This window comes from Dictyostelium discoideum, assembly GCF_000004695.1.
Source record: "Dictyostelium discoideum AX4 chromosome 5 chromosome, whole genome shotgun sequence".
NCBI classification, from domain to species: Eukaryota; Evosea; class Eumycetozoa; order Dictyosteliales; family Dictyosteliaceae; genus Dictyostelium; species Dictyostelium discoideum.
Window position 1 is genome coordinate 2579547 of NC_007091.3, and position 16233 is coordinate 2595779.

Here is a 16233-nt window from a genome sequence, read left to right on the forward strand (position 1 = left end):
TCTATTTTACCACCACCATTAATCTCTACATTCAAATCGATTTTGTCTGATGGTGGTGGAAAACTCATTGATGATCCAGTTAGTTGATAATGTTGTTGAATTTTACTTATTCTTTCCATATCATCACTATTTTCTTTAATTACCAACCTTGAAATAAAATCATTAATACCTTCTTTAACTTTTGAGTTATAAAATGTCCTTTCTCCACTTGAACTTATATAGTAATACGAATAAACTTTTTTTGAAAAAAATTTACTAAGAGTTGGGCTTTTGAAACAATGTACTGATCCTCCTCTATGAGCCTATTTTTGAGTGTTATGAAAAATCAATTTTATTAAAACTAGATTTTAGAAATCCATAATTTAAATATAAATTTTTACTTACCTGTTTTTCCATAAAATTATTATCACCAACACAAAACCATTTATAATCATATTGATTAGGTTGGGTTGGTACAACTTCATCAGGAAAATCTCGTTTAAATTGAATAACTGAAAAAGCTTGTTTTGAATGATCCTTTTTTCTTGTAATAATTTTATTATTAGGAGCATAACCAGTTATATCTTCAACTTGATATACATTACGTTCAAGATTTGAAACTTTTCCTGTTTCAATGTCATTATAATGTTGAGTTTGTAAATAAAAGTTTCCTAATAGTGAAATTTGTTGACCACCAAAATCCATCTTTAAGGTTGAAATGTATGTCCAAATGTTTATTAAATTTTTATAACTCAATTTACTGGGATCCATATATCTTCTTACACCATAAATATAGTTTTTCCCTAATTGGTTATCTTTGTTATAAAATTGTTTTTGATAAAAATATAATTTTTCTGAATATTGGTTATAAAGTGTTTCTAAATGTTGCTTTTTACTGTATTCCGAAAAATAATATGCCTGGTTTAAAAAGTTAATTTTTTTTTTTTTTTAATAAATAAGGTAATTTAAAGATTTTGATTAGATTAATGAAAATACACATACATGCTTTGCCAAAACATACAATGGGAATTTATCATTTTGGTCCAATATTTTAACATCATTAACAATTCCGGCTGTTACTTGAGATTCTCGAATATTAATATTTTCGTAATGAATATTTCTCTTTTGAAAATCATTTGTATCAGGTATTCTCATAAAGCTAACTCTTGGAAATTTGGCAGGATCTAAATCATCTAATATATTTGTTAACTCTAATGATGAGAGTCCCCAATTGACTGCCAAACCATTAACGTAACCAATAACTGAATTTGTTAATACCAAATGTCTATAGATACCAACTTCAATCCCTGTTTTTGAAATCGGATAGCAATATGCATACTGTGCTTGTTGTAATTTTGGGTTCTTATCTTTTGGTATTAAATTCAAAAATTAATATTAATAATAAAGGAATGAAATTGGTTAAATGTATGAAATAATGAACCATTACCTCTTAAATTTTTATCTTTATGATTAAAAACTTCTAAACCAGGATTAAATCCACCTGTTTGTGGCTTTTTTGCAAATTTTCCTTTCTCCATAGTTTCATCATTTCTACTTGTTCTAAACAAAGGAAATGCTGTAAAACTATGCATCACATGTATACCACCATCTTTGTTCCTACAAGTTCACAATGTGTTTAAAATAATAAATCAATTTTTAAATTAAGAAATTAATTTTCCTTTTTTTTTTTTTTTTTTTAAAAAATTTAAATAAAATTAAAAATTAAAATATTTACCAAATAAAAAATCCTTTTGAATGTCCACCTACTGGATCTTTATCTCTTGTTTCATCAGGATGATCATTGTAGGTAACATAATTATAATCTGGGTTTTCCATTTGGTTGAATGTTAATAAAAACGCTGATTCACTATCATATCTTAATGAATATTCAATTCCTATTTTTTCAGTTATGGTATCAGAGAAACTATTCCAATAATAAATTCCACCTTCTTCAGGTAACTGGTAAATGTACCATTTTCTTATTATATTGTTCAATCCAATATCTTTTCCTCCTTGTAAACACATGGGCTGACAATAAAATAATTGAATATTAAATATAATTAAAATTAAAAAAATTAAAATAATCTTTTTCATTTTATTTGTTGTAATTATTTTTTTTATTCTTTTTAAATAAATTAAATTATTTTAAAAATTAAAATATTTATTTTATTCAATTTTATTTTTCTATTACAAGATTCTGATAAAACATGAGCAATAATTTAGGCGAGTATTTTTAACTTTTTTTTATTAAACTAATAAATCATTTATATAAATTATTGTGTTAATGTTCAACATATGGTGCACCATTATTGTTTTTCTTTTTGAATAATGTTTCAAAACTAGACATTATTGTCGTTTTTTTTTATTCGAATCCAATAGATGATATCATTATTATTAATATTTAATATTTGAAAATAGAAAAAAAAATGTTAGAAGAAAAAAATAATTTATTTAAATAATAAATAAAATTAAATGACTTATTCCTTTTTTTTTATCATTTTCATAAAGTAAAAAAAGGAAAAAAAATATACACATATTTCACATTTTTTTTAAATGTGTAGCATTGAATTACCAATAGCATTTATATTTACATTTGTTTTTAATATGGATATTGAAATAAAAATTATTTATTTGAATTAGAAAAAAAAAAAAAAAAAAAAAAACAGAATAAAAAAAAAAATAAAAAATAAAAAAAAATTATATTTTTTATTAATAATTGGTAAAGATCCAAATCTATATCTCCAAATAATTAATATCCAAAAAAAAACTATTGATTATGATCTAGATCTGGTAAATAATTAATTAATATCATAAATAAAAGAAAAAAATAATAATAATATTTAAACTTTGGTTAATGATTTTATGTTTGAAATTCTTTTAAGAATTATAAAAATATTTATTTTAAAGTTAAGAATTTTTATAATCAATTAAAGAATTTTTTGAGAAACCATTATTTGAAACAGTTAATTTTAATAATTTAAATTGTTTGATATGTTGATTTTTTGAAATGAAAGAATTGAATTTAAATTTATAATCATCCACACTACCAGATATTTGATCAACCATTGATTCGAAATAGATTATATTTTTTAAGTTTTCCATTATATTAAAGAGAATGATAGAGTTATCGCCACCATGTATCGAAAACTTTTTTAAAGGTGATATCCAAGACAAGAAGCAAGTGAAATTATTTATAAATGATTTTTTGAATTTTTCTGAACTCCAAAGTAATGAAGCACCATAGGTAGTACAAGAATTACCAATAAACAAAGATTCCAATGTTAAATTTTTATTTTTGTTTGTTACCATCTCCTTTAATTCTAACCAATCATTATTGAATGAATCTTGGTCTTTGAAAGTGTCATTAATTGAAGAATAGCTTGTCAAACAATTACATATACAATCTGAACGTTTATCTTGTGTATCAGATAAACAATACACTAATTTTCTTAAACAAATACCAACAAAAAGATGATGTAAATCTTTAAAGACCAATGGAGATAATAAAAATGTTAAATCTTTTAAAGAGATTGCTGAATCATAAATTTCTAAATATTTGACATTTGAAATCATAGAAGCATTTTTTGAAAAAATTTCAGTTATTCTTAATGTTTGTGAAACAAATAATTGATTTAATGAATGATTCCAATATCTAAATGCTTCATTTATAACTGGTTCCTGTAATTCTGTACAAAAATGAATATAGAGTGAAAATAATTTGGTCACTCTTTTCTTTAACTTTTCTAAATCCTTCAAATTACTTGATTGATTAATTTCCAATTCCAATAATTGTATATTACTTTTAACGATTTCGTTCTCTTTAAATTTAAATATAATTAATTTATCAATATTATCATTAAAATTAACAATATTAATATTTCTAATTAAAACTCTTTTAAATGGTATATTAATAATTAATTGATTTTCATTTTGTTGTTTTTTTTTTTGTTGTTGTTGTTGTTGTTGTAATTGTTTTTGATATTCTATTAAATTTTCAAATCTATTATCGATTTCATTAATTGTAATTTCTTTCTCTCCTTCTGGTGCTCTTATTGAACCACCACCACCTGGTCCAATAATTTTATAAAAGTATGGTTTCTTGTAATCATGATGTAATTTAATGGTTTTAATATTCTCTCTTTTAATTATTGAATATTTTTCATTATTAATTTCATTATTATTATTATTATTATTATTATTATTATTATTATTATTATTATTATTATTATTATTATTATTATTACCATATGATATACTTGTTGATGATTGATCTTTATAATTAAAATCAACTGATACTGTTAAATTATTTGATAATGTTTTAAACCAATCTTTACAAACCAATGCCAATGATAACATTAACTTTTTATTAATAGATTCATTCTTTCTATACTCTGAATCAAGATCTGTTATAATTTCCAATGTCTTATTTTGTCTATCAATATGTTTACACAGTAATTTAATTATAAATTTTTGAATATATAATGGTATTATGGTCATTATAAATTAATTATATATGATTTAAAAAAAAAAATAATAATAATAATAAAAAAAAAAAAAAAAGGGGTTTGGGGGGAAAAAAATAAAATAAAAAAAAAAAAAAAAAAAAAAAAAAAAAAAAAAAAAATACGTATATAGTAATTTTGTTTTTTCACGAATAATTAAAAAATTAAGAAAAAAAAAAATAAAAAAAAATTAAAAAAATAAAAAAAATAAATAATATAATAAATAAATTAATTTTTATTTTAAATAATTGTTGTAATTTTTTTTTTTTTTTTTTTTTTTTTTTTTTTTTTAACAATGGGCAATTACTTTATAATAACCATAACTAACTATCCAATACTTATATGGTATCCATCTAGATGATTCATTACCAAATTGATTTTTATTATTTATATTGTTGTAATTGCTTGTTGGTAGAATTTCATTATTATTTGTACCTATTCTATTTTTATTAATTGAGGTTAATGATTCTATTTTAAAAAAAATAAAAAAATGTTAATTAAATATTTCAAATTAAAAAAAAAAAAAAAAAAAAAAAAAAAAAAAAGTCAACTTACTAAATAATGACATTTTATTTGTTTTTTTTTTTTATTTGAATATGGACCGGTAAATTACAAAAATAATTTTATTTATAATTTTTTTTTTTGTTTTTTTTATTTTTGTTTTATCTTTAAATTTTATTTTAATTTTAATTTTTATTTTTATTTTCCTTTAGCTCATTTATTGTTGTTTTAATTTCCTTTTTTATATATCTCATTATTATTAAATAAAAATAATTTTTTTTTTTTTTTATATTTTTAATTTTTAAAAATTTTCTCATTGGCTAACCATATTTTTAAAATATATTTTTTTTTTTTTTTTTATTTTTAATATTTTTAAAAATTCCAAATTGGGTTAAACAATGCAAAGATTGGAACACACATTGGCTTATGAATAATTATAGAATAAATTTTAGTGGTTAAAATAATTACCACTGATTTCTTGATTGATTTTAAAATAACAAAATTAAAAATAAATTTTAAAATAATAATAAAAACTAATGTTTTCAATTTAAAAAAAAAAAAAAAAATAATAATTCGCCATGGTGGTGTATAAGAAAAAAATTAAAATTAAAAAAGTGTGGGAGGTAAACCACACACTAAATACTAATGAGTAAGGAAATAATAATTAAAAACATTTTTATTAAAATTTTTAAAAAAAATAAATATATAGAAAAAAGATATTAAAAAAAGAAAAGGAAATTAAAACTCTGAATAATTTAAAATAAGAAAAAAATGTTAGCAATTATAATTTAGAATTGATGTATATTATTTGTTGGATTTAGGTTATATATATTATGTCAGAGGAAAATTTAGATAACGCAAAAAATCGTGTTTCGTTTTCAATTAAGTTCAAAAGTGTCCGATACTCATCATAGAAAATTTATACCCCAAACCAACAAATAAAAAAATACAAAGTTAATAAATTATTAAATATTTACCAATTAAAATTAATATAAAAAAGGACTACCAAGAATTTGGACTTTGAAAAAAGATTTAACCTGTAATTTCAAACAAAAGCAAAAAAAAAAAAATAATAAAAAATAAATTAGTATAAAATTTTATTATTTAATATAAATAATACCATAGTTATTTAAACACAATATTTTAAAAAAATATGATAAAATTATGTCAGAAGACTGTCGTGAGAAATCAATTGAGTAATCACAGATTTCATAGAGCTGAGTTGAATTACTTCATCATATTAATATTATCAATTTTTTTAAAAATAAGTGTTTAAATACTCGGTAAAGTATTTTTCAAAATAATTACCTTTTTACATATAATCTCAGAAAGCTTTTTGTACCTAAAGGGAGAGAAAAAAAAAAAGAAAATTCAAGAGAAAAAACCTAATAAGAAAAAAAAAAAAATATATATTAATTAGCAATTAATTTTTTTTTTTGGAAAAAATAAAGTATAATAATTATAATATCAGCTTTTATTATTGTTATTATTTTTATTTATAATGTCAGAAGACTGTCGTGAGAAATCAAATTGAGTAATCACAGATTTCATAGAGCTGAGTTTGAATACTTCATCATATTTAAATAAATAATAATAATAATAATAATAATAATAATAATTGAACTGATAATAAAATATTATAGATAATACTTACAAAAATAGTTTTTGTTGCTGTGGAAAAAAAAAGTGAATAGAAAAATATAAAAAAAAAATTATTTAAAAAGCCGAAAAAGAAAAAAAAATGAAAAAAAAAAAAAATATTTTTTACGGAAAATGATTTTTAAGAAAAAAAAAACAACGTTATGATTATTTTAATTTTATTTTTATTTTCATTTTTACATGTTAGTCAATTTTTTTTTTTTTTTTTTTTTTTTTTTTTTTTTTTTTTTTTTTTAAATAATAATAAATAAATAAACACTTTTTTTTTTTTTTTTTTTTTTTTTTTTTAAAAAAAAATAATATTTTAAAAAAATTCCTAAAAAAAAAATTAATAATAATAAGAAGTATTCACATTTATTTTTATTTATTTTTTTAATATGATTATTTCAATGTTTGATTATTTATTACTTCTTTTTTATTTTTATATTATTATTATTTTTATTTATTTATTTAATTTATTTTATTTTTATTTATTTTTATTTATAAATTTATTTAAAATTAAAGAAGGATCAATTGAAGCACCAGGTTTTAAAAAATTTTGTTGATAAAATTGACCTTTTTCAAGATTTAATTGTTTTCCAGAATCAAAATGATTGATCCAAATACGTTTACTATAATCTTTTGCCAAAAGGTAACTATAATAAGAAGCGCCATAATAAAAGAGATGATTAAAAGAGGTTAAAAAGAAATTTGAAACTGTACCATGAATACCAATTTGTTGTTGATGTAAAGTACTTAAGATTTGAGCAGGTGACATATTTGTATCACCAATATTGGTACTTGTATTTTTATCAGTTTCTACGGTATGTAATTTTAAATCCAAGAAAGCCAATGAAATTTGTTCTTGAGTTTCAATACCTTGAAATAAATTTCTAGTCTTTTTTAAATTTGTTACCATTTCATTCGATATTGGTTTACCCATTGAATTAATTGCAAATTGTTGAAGTAAATCTTGATTCCAACTGAAATTCTCCATCAATGTACTTGGTATCTCTATGAAATCAGTAGGACCTCTTGTACCACACAAATGTTGAAAATTACAACGTGACATCAAAGTATGCAACGCATGGCCAAATTCATGAAACAACGTCTCTACATCTGAATGTTGTAATTTTGATTTCAATGGTTCATTAAAATTATTTTGAGTAAATGAACATGTAATTGAACATTTTGGTAAATTATATTCATCATTATATTCATCATCATCATCATCCTCATTTTTTAAATTATTTTTTAAATTATTTTTTAAAATTTTAAATTTTTTATAACCTAAACCAATTGGATGATTTACACAACCAGTTGCTTTATCTTGTCTTTCCCATGGATCTAAATACATTATACCTAATATTGTTTTATTTTCATCATTTCTTAATAAATTAAACTTTATAACTGATTTATCCCATGATTCACCATTATTCATTGGTACAATTTTTAATTGTGAATTAAATAATTTATTAACAATTATATTTAAACCATTTAAAACATTTTCCAATGTGAAATATTGTGAAAGTTCTTCTTTATCTAATGAATGACTTTTATAAAATTCTTTTGACATTTGATTCTTATAAAATGGTAAATCAAAACTAAATATTTTATCATTATTTGGATTATTTGGTTCCATTCTTTTTTTAATTTCTATTAATTTATTTAATTCTTCATCTGATTTTTCTTTATATTCTTTTGATAAATCCTAAATAAATATAAATAAAAAAATTATAATAATTTTTAATATATATATAAAAATAAATAAAAATAATAAAAAAAAAATAATAATAATAAAAATAAATATTAAAATATAAAATAATAAAATAAATTATTATAATAATAATAAATAATAATAGTAAAAATAATAAATATAAATTTTTTTTTTTTTTTTTTTTTTTTTTTTTTTTAAATAATAATTGAAAAAAACATACAAATAAATAATTATTTACTTGAGTTGGAGTTTTTAATAATTTATTTTTTAATTCATAAAATGAATAATTTTCACAACCTAAAGTTTTTGCTAATTGATAACGTTTTGAAATTAATTGAACTAAATGATTTAATACACTATCATAACAATTTGAAATGGATTGTAGTCTGTGAACTGAATATCTAATGTTTGGATCGGGTATATATTTTAAGATACCAGCCACTAGATAATCGGTTGGTATGAATGGTACATTACCATCTGGTTTCTTTGGAGGTAATTGTTGAAGGTATTTCAGAGGTAAATGACCAACCAATGAGGAGTAGGGAATATTTAATGTGACATTGGGAGGATGTTTATAAGAGTTTAAAGATTGTTCGATAAACATTGAACCTTGAGCAAATATCTCGTCTTTTAATTTCATAATTTCGTATTTCTCTTTTGGTTTCAAATTGATGCCATTCACTTCAGACTCTTTGATCATTTCATTGAGAAATAGTTGATGATCGTTTGGCAATTGGTGATAGTGTTTGTGGTCCCTGATTACCAATAGTAGTTGATAGAGATCAGAGTTTGCATTTAGTCTATTGACAGTGTCACTCATCTTTAGGAATGCTTTATGTGACTCAATTTTATGTGGTCCGTAGGGAATGACATTCATTACGAATTGTGCAGGATCCATAAGGTCACATAATTCTCTAGATATCCCATCAATATAATATAATGTCTCTTTTAATTGCTCAATGGTTGATTCTTGATTGATTTTAATTGGTATTATATGATCCCTAATTTCATTAATCTTTTCATTCTTTTTATGAAATAAATCCTCCCATCCTTTTGGTGTCTTTAATTCTTTAATACCTAATAATCCCACATTTTCATTACTACTATTATTAGTTGATGTTATTAATCTAATTGAATTATTTTTATTATTAATTGATTTAAATAATACATTGCTATATTTTATTAAATTTTTATTTGTAAAAGATATCATTGATTAGTGGTGAACTTTTTAAAAATAATAAATAAATAAAAAAAAAAAATAAAAAAAAAAATAAAAAAATTTGTAAAAATTTTTTAAAAAAAAAAAAAAAAATAGGAATATGAAATTTAATTTTAAAAAATAAAATAAAAAATTAAAACATAGAAAAAAAAAGAAAAAAAAATATTGCAACAATGAAAATATAATAATAAAACTTTAATTATTTTTAAAAATAAAGTTTATTTATTTAGATTTTTTATTTTATTATTTTTTTTATTATTTTAATTTTAATTAATTTGATATTTTCATTTTCCTTTTTAACCCAATCTCTTTTTTCATATTTTTTTTTTTTTTTTTTTTTTTTTTTGAAATTGATGGATTTACCAGTGGCAAAAGAGTCGTTTGGAAAAAAAAAAAATTAAAAAAAAAAAAATAAAATTTTGTTAGATGGCGTTATGGTTAATTAATTAAATAAATTAATTAATTAATTAAAATTTAAAAAAAAATAAAAAAATCGTTCGTCGGCTTTTTTTTTATTCATTTTTGACGATCATGATTATGATATTAATTTTTTTTTTAAAAATTTTTTTTTAATTTTTTTTTTTTTTTTTTTTTTTTCCAAAAAAAATAAAAAAATAAAAAAAATAAGTAAATTTCAAATTCATTTTAAAGAGTTTATTGTAAATTTCAAAAAACGCTCCTATTTTGTGTTTTTTTAAAAGGATAAAAAAAAAAACAAAACAAAAAAGGAAAATAAAATAAAATAAAATAAAAATAAAATAAAAAAAATTATTTATAATTAGTATTTTATTTTTTTTTTTTTTTTAAAAAACCACACACACATAATTCAAACGAATCATAAAAGATATTAAAAAAATTATTATTGTAATAATACAAATTAAAAAAAAAAAAAAAAAAAAGTTTCATAATAATATTAAATTTATATTAGCGCAAATAAATTAAATATAAAATATAATAATAATAATAATAATAATAATATATAAAAAAATAAAATGACAAGTATAAATGATTCAAAATTTTCACTTCAAAATTTTTTAAAATGTGGTATGGGTGGTGCATTAGGATGTTGTTTTACACATGTAGTAGTGGTACCAATGGATGTTGTTAAAACTAGAATTCAAATTGATCCAATTAAATATAATCAAGGTATGATAAAGAGTATGCAAAGTATAGTTAGACAAGAGGGAGGTGGTATGTTATTACAGGGATTGGGTGCTACAACCTATGGATATGCAATTCAAGGTTTCTTTAAATTTGGATTGTATGATGTTTTAAAGAAGAAATTCTCATCACAATTCTCTGACGAGGTTGCCAAAACATACAGAATCCCAATTTGGGTCACAGCATCAGCGATCGCCGAAACCATTGGTGATATCGCTTTATGTCCATTCGAAGCTGTTCGTATTCGTCAAGTGTCAAACCCAACATTTGCAAGTGGTTTCTTTAGTGGATTCAATAGAATTTTAAAAGAGGAGGGATTCAGTGGGTTCTATAAAGGTTTGACCCCTATCATTCTCAAGCAAGTACCTTATACAGCATCACAATTTGTGACCTATGAATTGGCAAATGATTACCTTTACAAATATTTAGCATCAAGTAGAAATATCAAAAGAGAGGATCTATCGGATAAACAAAGATTAGGTGTCATTTTAACTACTGGTGCAATCTCTGGTTTAGTGGCTTCATTGGTTTCTCATCCAGCTGATACCATCCTCTCAAAAATTAATCAAGAAAAGACTGATGGTGGTGCAACAAAAGCAATCGCAAATATCATTAAACGTCTTGGTGTACGTGGTTTATTCTTAGGTGTTGAAGCAAGATGTGTAATGGTTACTACATTAGTAACAGTTCAATTCTTAATTTATGATGGTTTAAAATTATTATTTAAATAAAAAAAATAAAAAATAAAAAATAATAAATAAAAAAATAAAAAAATACCAATATTTAATTACATATGTATATATATATATATAGATATATATACTCTTTATTTATTTTTTTTATTTATTTTAAATAATTTCTAAATATCTTTCTAATTCCCATTTATGAACTTGATGATTGAATTGTCTATATTCCCAACGACGAGTTTCAACGAAATGATCAACAAATTCTTCACCAAGGTATTCTTTTGCAATCTTTGATTTTGATAGTAATTCAGTTGATTCAGCTAATGATCTTGGTAATCTTTCAACTAGTCCTTTTTTATAGAGATCATAACTATTACCTATGATTGGTTTTTGTTTTAATTCTAATTTGTTAATGACACCATAGAGACCAGCAGCGAATGAAGCGGCGATTGAAATGTAAGGATTTACATCTGATCCTGTGACTCTGAATTCTGATCTTGTTGCTTTACCACCTTTGATAATTCTTAATGCTACAGTTCTATTATCCATTCCCCATGTTGGTGTGGTTGGTGCCCAATACCCATCGACTAAACGTTTATAACTATTGATTGTTGGTGCGAAAAATGGTAAAAACTCAGGCAACAATAATAATTGACCAGCAACGAATGATTTGAAAATGTCAGACATATGATTTGGGTCGGATTCATCGAGGAATAGGTTCTTACCGGTTTTTAAACAATTGAAATTTTGATGCATGTGTCCTGAGCAGCCTGGCAAATCTTTGAATGGTTTGGCCATGAAGCTTGCCATTATACCCTGCAACGATGCAATCTCCTTAGTGCAATGTTTGAATAGTATTGCACGGTCAGCAGATTCTAACGCAGTGGAGAACCTAATGGCAGCTTCGTAAACACCAGGACCGGTCTCTGTATGCAACCCCTCCAATGGTACACCAAAGCCTTGTAGCTCGGCAAGAGAGTTCATAAATTCAGAATTCTGACTTGTTCTTAATAAACTATACCCAAACATACCATTTGATAGTGGTTCTAAATTCGAGAAATTCTTATTCAACAATGATTTATTATTTTCACTGTAATTATACCACTCGAATTCCATGCCTTGAACAGGGTCAAATTGATGTTCGTGGCATTTCTTTATAACCTTTTTCAAAGTGGAACGAGGACAAATAGGTAATGGCTCTCCATTGGTGCCAATGAAATCCATCAAGAATAGTGGTACATCATATTCCCATGGAATGGTACGGAATGTTGATAAATCTGGTCTTGCTCCCATATCTGGATACCCCGTATGATTACCTGTGAATTTAACATTATCATAGGCACTATCAGAACTGTCCCACCCAAATATTACACTACAAAATCCTAACCCTTTCTTTATAGATGATTCAAATTTACTCTTATCCAAATATTTTCCCCTCAAAATTCCATCAATATCAGATCCTGCAATCTTTACAAATGGTGATTTTGAAATCTTTATTTGATTTAATATTAAATCTTCTGCATTCATTAATTTTGATTCTTCATATTTATTATTATTATTATTATTATTATTTAATTTACTGCTACTACTGAATGATTTTAAATCATTTTTATTTTTATTAAAAATATTATTATTATTATTATTTGTTTTAGTTGAATAATTATTTACAAAGTTTTTTAATGAATTATTTTTATTTATAAAAATATTCTTATTTACTAATTTATTCATATTTCTTTTTATAATTAATAAAATTGTTTTTTTTTTATTTTATTTTTTTTTATTTTTTTTTTTTTTGTTTATTAATTATCTTTGTTTTCTTTTTTTCTAAAATTTTTTTATTTATTTTGTATTTTGTAATTTTTTTTTTTTTTTTTTTTTTTAAATTAATTATTGATTGTTCAATTTAAATTTTTTTTTTTTTTTTTAATTTAATTTTATTTTAATTATTAAAATTTTTATTATTTTCACTTTTTTTTTTTTTTATTTTAAATTTATTTTCTTACCAATTGGCAATCTACTTTTTATTTTTTTTTTATTTTTTTTTTTTTTATTTTTTTTTTTTTTTTTTTTTTGAAGGGAATCATCACTCCTTAAAATGGATAAAAACAACCACTTTTTGTTTTTTTTTTTTTTTAAATGCGAGATAATTTTTTTTTTTAAATAAAATTAATAATTTAATATTAATATTTGTGTGTTAAGGTAAATTAAAAAACAATTATATTAATATTTTATAATTGTTTTTTAATTTACAATTAACACACATAAAAATTAAATAAAAAGATTGGAGATTTATTTAATTTTTTTTTTTAAATTAATTTTTTCCTTTTGTAAAAAATAGAAAAAATCATGTTAGCTTCAAAATTTATTTAATTTTTAAAAATAAATAATATACTAATATATAATATTTAATATTTACCCTACTGTCTCATTTGTGTGTAGAACACTATTGCCAATTTTATTGATTATTTATTAGTGGGATTGAAGATTACAATTTCGGTACAAGAATTGGTTGGAACTAGTTTTGATGTTATTTAGATGCACCGCAATCAACTCAAGACGTTTTTAATCTTGGAACTTTATTTATAGCTTCCACTTTCATGTATCTCTGAAATTCTGAACTGAAAAAAAGTAAGGCATCGAACCAGCGATGTAATCTTGGTGTTTTAAAAAAATTCACCCATTGTGGGTCTCGATCCCACGACCTGCAGCTTAGAAGGCTGCCGCAATTCCAACTTTGCTAAACGGGCTTTGATGAAATTAAAAATATTACCCGAAATTATAACTCAATTCAATCAAAAAAACAAACAACAACAACAATCTCTTTTTTTGATTATTTCATTTTTCATATAAAAAAGACTTAAAAAACAAATAAATAAATAAATAAACTATTTTAAAAAGCCATCTTTTTACTTTATTGTAATTTATTATTTGTTTCGTTTTGAGAATTTTGCGTAGCAAAATTTTCAAAAAAAAAGCAAAAAATAATCAGATCGAAAAAAACAAACAACAACAATCTCTTTTTTTGATTATTTCATTTTTCATATAAAAAAGACTTAAAAAAAAAAAAAAAAAAAAAAAAAAAAACCTGGGAACCCAAGTTAATCAGAAAATTTCCAGATTTTTAACTTTTTAAAGAAAAATAAAAAAAATAGAAAGAAAATAAGATGAAAATCACAAACAACACCACAAATATTAAGCAACACAAATGCCTACAAAAAATAAGCGAAATTGTGGATAAAACTCAATTAAAAAAAAAACAATTCAAATACGTCATAAACATCAATCACGAACCAGACGATAAAATAAAAAAAGATTTAGAAAAAAGTTTGGACAAAAAAGATGTTTTAATCAAAAGTAATAATACATTCAAAATTCTCACAGACAGTATTAGTACAGTAATCTATTTTGTAAATATGTTTGATGCAGAATTAAAAGGACAATTTATAACCACTATAAGACCAAAAAATATGTATACAGATTTTGATTGGTATAAATCACTCACAGAAATAGAATGGGTAATAGAAAATGAAGGATGTAAACTAATTAAATTAGAAATTAAAGGCGAAACTCTAATTATCAAAACAGTGAAAAGAGTCGTAGAAGAATTTGACACTATCATTGAACTAGACAATCTAACATTAATTGGACACTCCAACAAAGGATGGAGAGATCAAACCTCATTACCAGAAAATCAAGAAGAAAACAAAAATAAAAAACAATCAGATGAACAACAACCACAATCTACATCAGAACAAATACCAAAACAAGGAAAAAGAACAATCATTATCCCACCAATCACATCCTCATCTAATGATAAAACATTTATGGCCCTAGATGATACAGCTCAAAAGGTAATAGAAGCATCACTAGAAAACGTAGATGAACTAACAAGAATAGAGAATGAGATCAATACACAATCGATAAACAATCAAGAAATTAAAACAAAATCAGAAAAACCTATCGAACCACCATCTCCATACAATACACCAATAAAACAACACGGCGAAACAAAGGGACTAACAACGGAAGAAAAACTTAGAGAGGCAAATGATATCTTCGACTTCACCAGCCCAAACACTGATGCAATAAGAAAAATAGAATTCCCACTTTCAATCCCTTCAAATCAATGGTTCTTCTCCTCTCCAATAAAACATATCATGAGTTTCAGCCCAACCTATGGTACACCATCGAAAATTATCGATTCACCAAGTAAATTGTTAAACACACCAAAAAAGAAACAACAAGACAAAACAAACAAGACCAACAAAACACCAGTCAAACCAAAATTGGGTGAATATGGACAAAAAAGCATAAAAACAAAAATGGATGAAGATATAGACAACTTCAACAAGGAAATTCTAAAACAAATCAATAAATCAAAAAACCCCACAAACACACAAGACCAACAACACAACGAACAAAGTAAAGATCAGTTAGAAGACAAAATAAACCAGAAACTTCAAAAGGTAGATAAAAATTTACCCCAAATAAAACTATAAAGAAAAACCCAATAAGAATAGGTGTTTGGAACATCCAAGGATCCAACACCATCCAATCTGCCAGCATAATAAACACCGTTTTAGACAACAACAAGCTGGACGCAGCACTTTTAACTGAAACAAATATAAAAACAAATAAAATTTACTCAATAAATCAACAATATAAAAACAAAATAACACCCCACGCACCAATTGATAAAACAGGACAAGGGGTGTCACAAATCATCATCAACACCCGCAATAGAACTTCCTAAACATCTCAAAAAATACAATAATTCACTCAGTACTTTCTATAAATAAAAAAAAAAAAAAAAAAAAAAAAAAAAAAAAA

The 16233-nt window shown here is 22.6% G+C and overlaps 6 protein-coding genes and 3 non-coding genes across 9 annotated transcripts; 1 reads left to right on the forward strand and 8 right to left on the reverse strand.

Annotated features, from left to right (window-relative positions):
* Position 1: 1 nt before the first annotated feature.
* Positions 2-2073, reverse strand: DDB_G0295749 (deoxyribonuclease II family protein; the record flags this gene model as incomplete). The annotated part of the gene is made up of 5 exons (XM_002649063.1): positions 2-302; positions 385-897; positions 982-1346; positions 1421-1596; positions 1715-2073. Coding segments are annotated over 5 exons (1714 nt in total), but the record flags the coding sequence as incomplete, so codon positions are not given.
* Positions 2074-2886: 813 nt separating this feature from the next.
* Positions 2887-4476, reverse strand: DDB_G0295747 (hypothetical protein; the record flags this gene model as incomplete). Its single annotated transcript, XM_002649064.1, has 1 exon — positions 2887-4476. One exon carries the CDS (start codon positions 4474-4476, stop codon positions 2887-2889), a length of 1590 nt encoding a protein of 529 aa, XP_002649110.1.
* A 294-nt stretch (positions 4477-4770) lies between these two features.
* On the reverse strand, positions 4771-5049 carry DDB_G0295745 (hypothetical protein; the record flags this gene model as incomplete). The annotated part of the gene is made up of 2 exons (XM_002649065.1): positions 4771-4949; positions 5037-5049. The coding sequence occupies 2 exons, from the start codon at positions 5047-5049 to the stop codon at positions 4771-4773; spliced, it is 192 nt and encodes a 63-aa protein (XP_002649111.1).
* Positions 5050-5816: 767 nt separating this feature from the next.
* On the reverse strand, positions 5817-5897 carry sno5. The gene has a single exon. It is a non-coding gene; the product is annotated as a C/D box snoRNA (small nucleolar RNA).
* Positions 5898-6484: 587 nt separating this feature from the next.
* Positions 6485-6562, reverse strand: sno16. The gene has a single exon. It is a non-coding gene; the product is annotated as a C/D box snoRNA (small nucleolar RNA).
* Positions 6563-7107: 545 nt separating this feature from the next.
* Positions 7108-9874, reverse strand: DDB_G0295743 (peptidase M3A and M3B domain-containing protein; the record flags this gene model as incomplete). The annotated part of the gene is made up of 3 exons (XM_002649066.1): positions 7108-8331; positions 8576-9509; positions 9858-9874. 3 exons carry the CDS (start codon positions 9872-9874, stop codon positions 7108-7110), a joined length of 2175 nt encoding a protein of 724 aa, XP_002649112.1.
* Positions 9875-10548: 674 nt separating this feature from the next.
* On the forward strand, positions 10549-11448 carry DDB_G0295753 (mitochondrial substrate carrier family protein; the record flags this gene model as incomplete). The annotated part of the gene is made up of 1 exon (XM_002649067.1): positions 10549-11448. One exon carries the CDS (start codon positions 10549-10551, stop codon positions 11446-11448), a length of 900 nt encoding a protein of 299 aa, XP_002649113.1.
* Positions 11449-11565: 117 nt separating this feature from the next.
* On the reverse strand, positions 11566-13131 carry glnA2 (glutamine synthetase type I; the record flags this gene model as incomplete). The annotated part of the gene is made up of 1 exon (XM_002649068.1): positions 11566-13131. The coding sequence occupies one exon, from the start codon at positions 13129-13131 to the stop codon at positions 11566-11568; it is 1566 nt and encodes a 521-aa protein (XP_002649114.1).
* A 946-nt stretch (positions 13132-14077) lies between these two features.
* Positions 14078-14150, reverse strand: tRNA-Arg-UCU-12. The gene has a single exon. It is a non-coding gene; the product is annotated as a tRNA-Arg (tRNA).
* Between the last annotated feature and the right edge of the window lie 2083 nt (positions 14151-16233).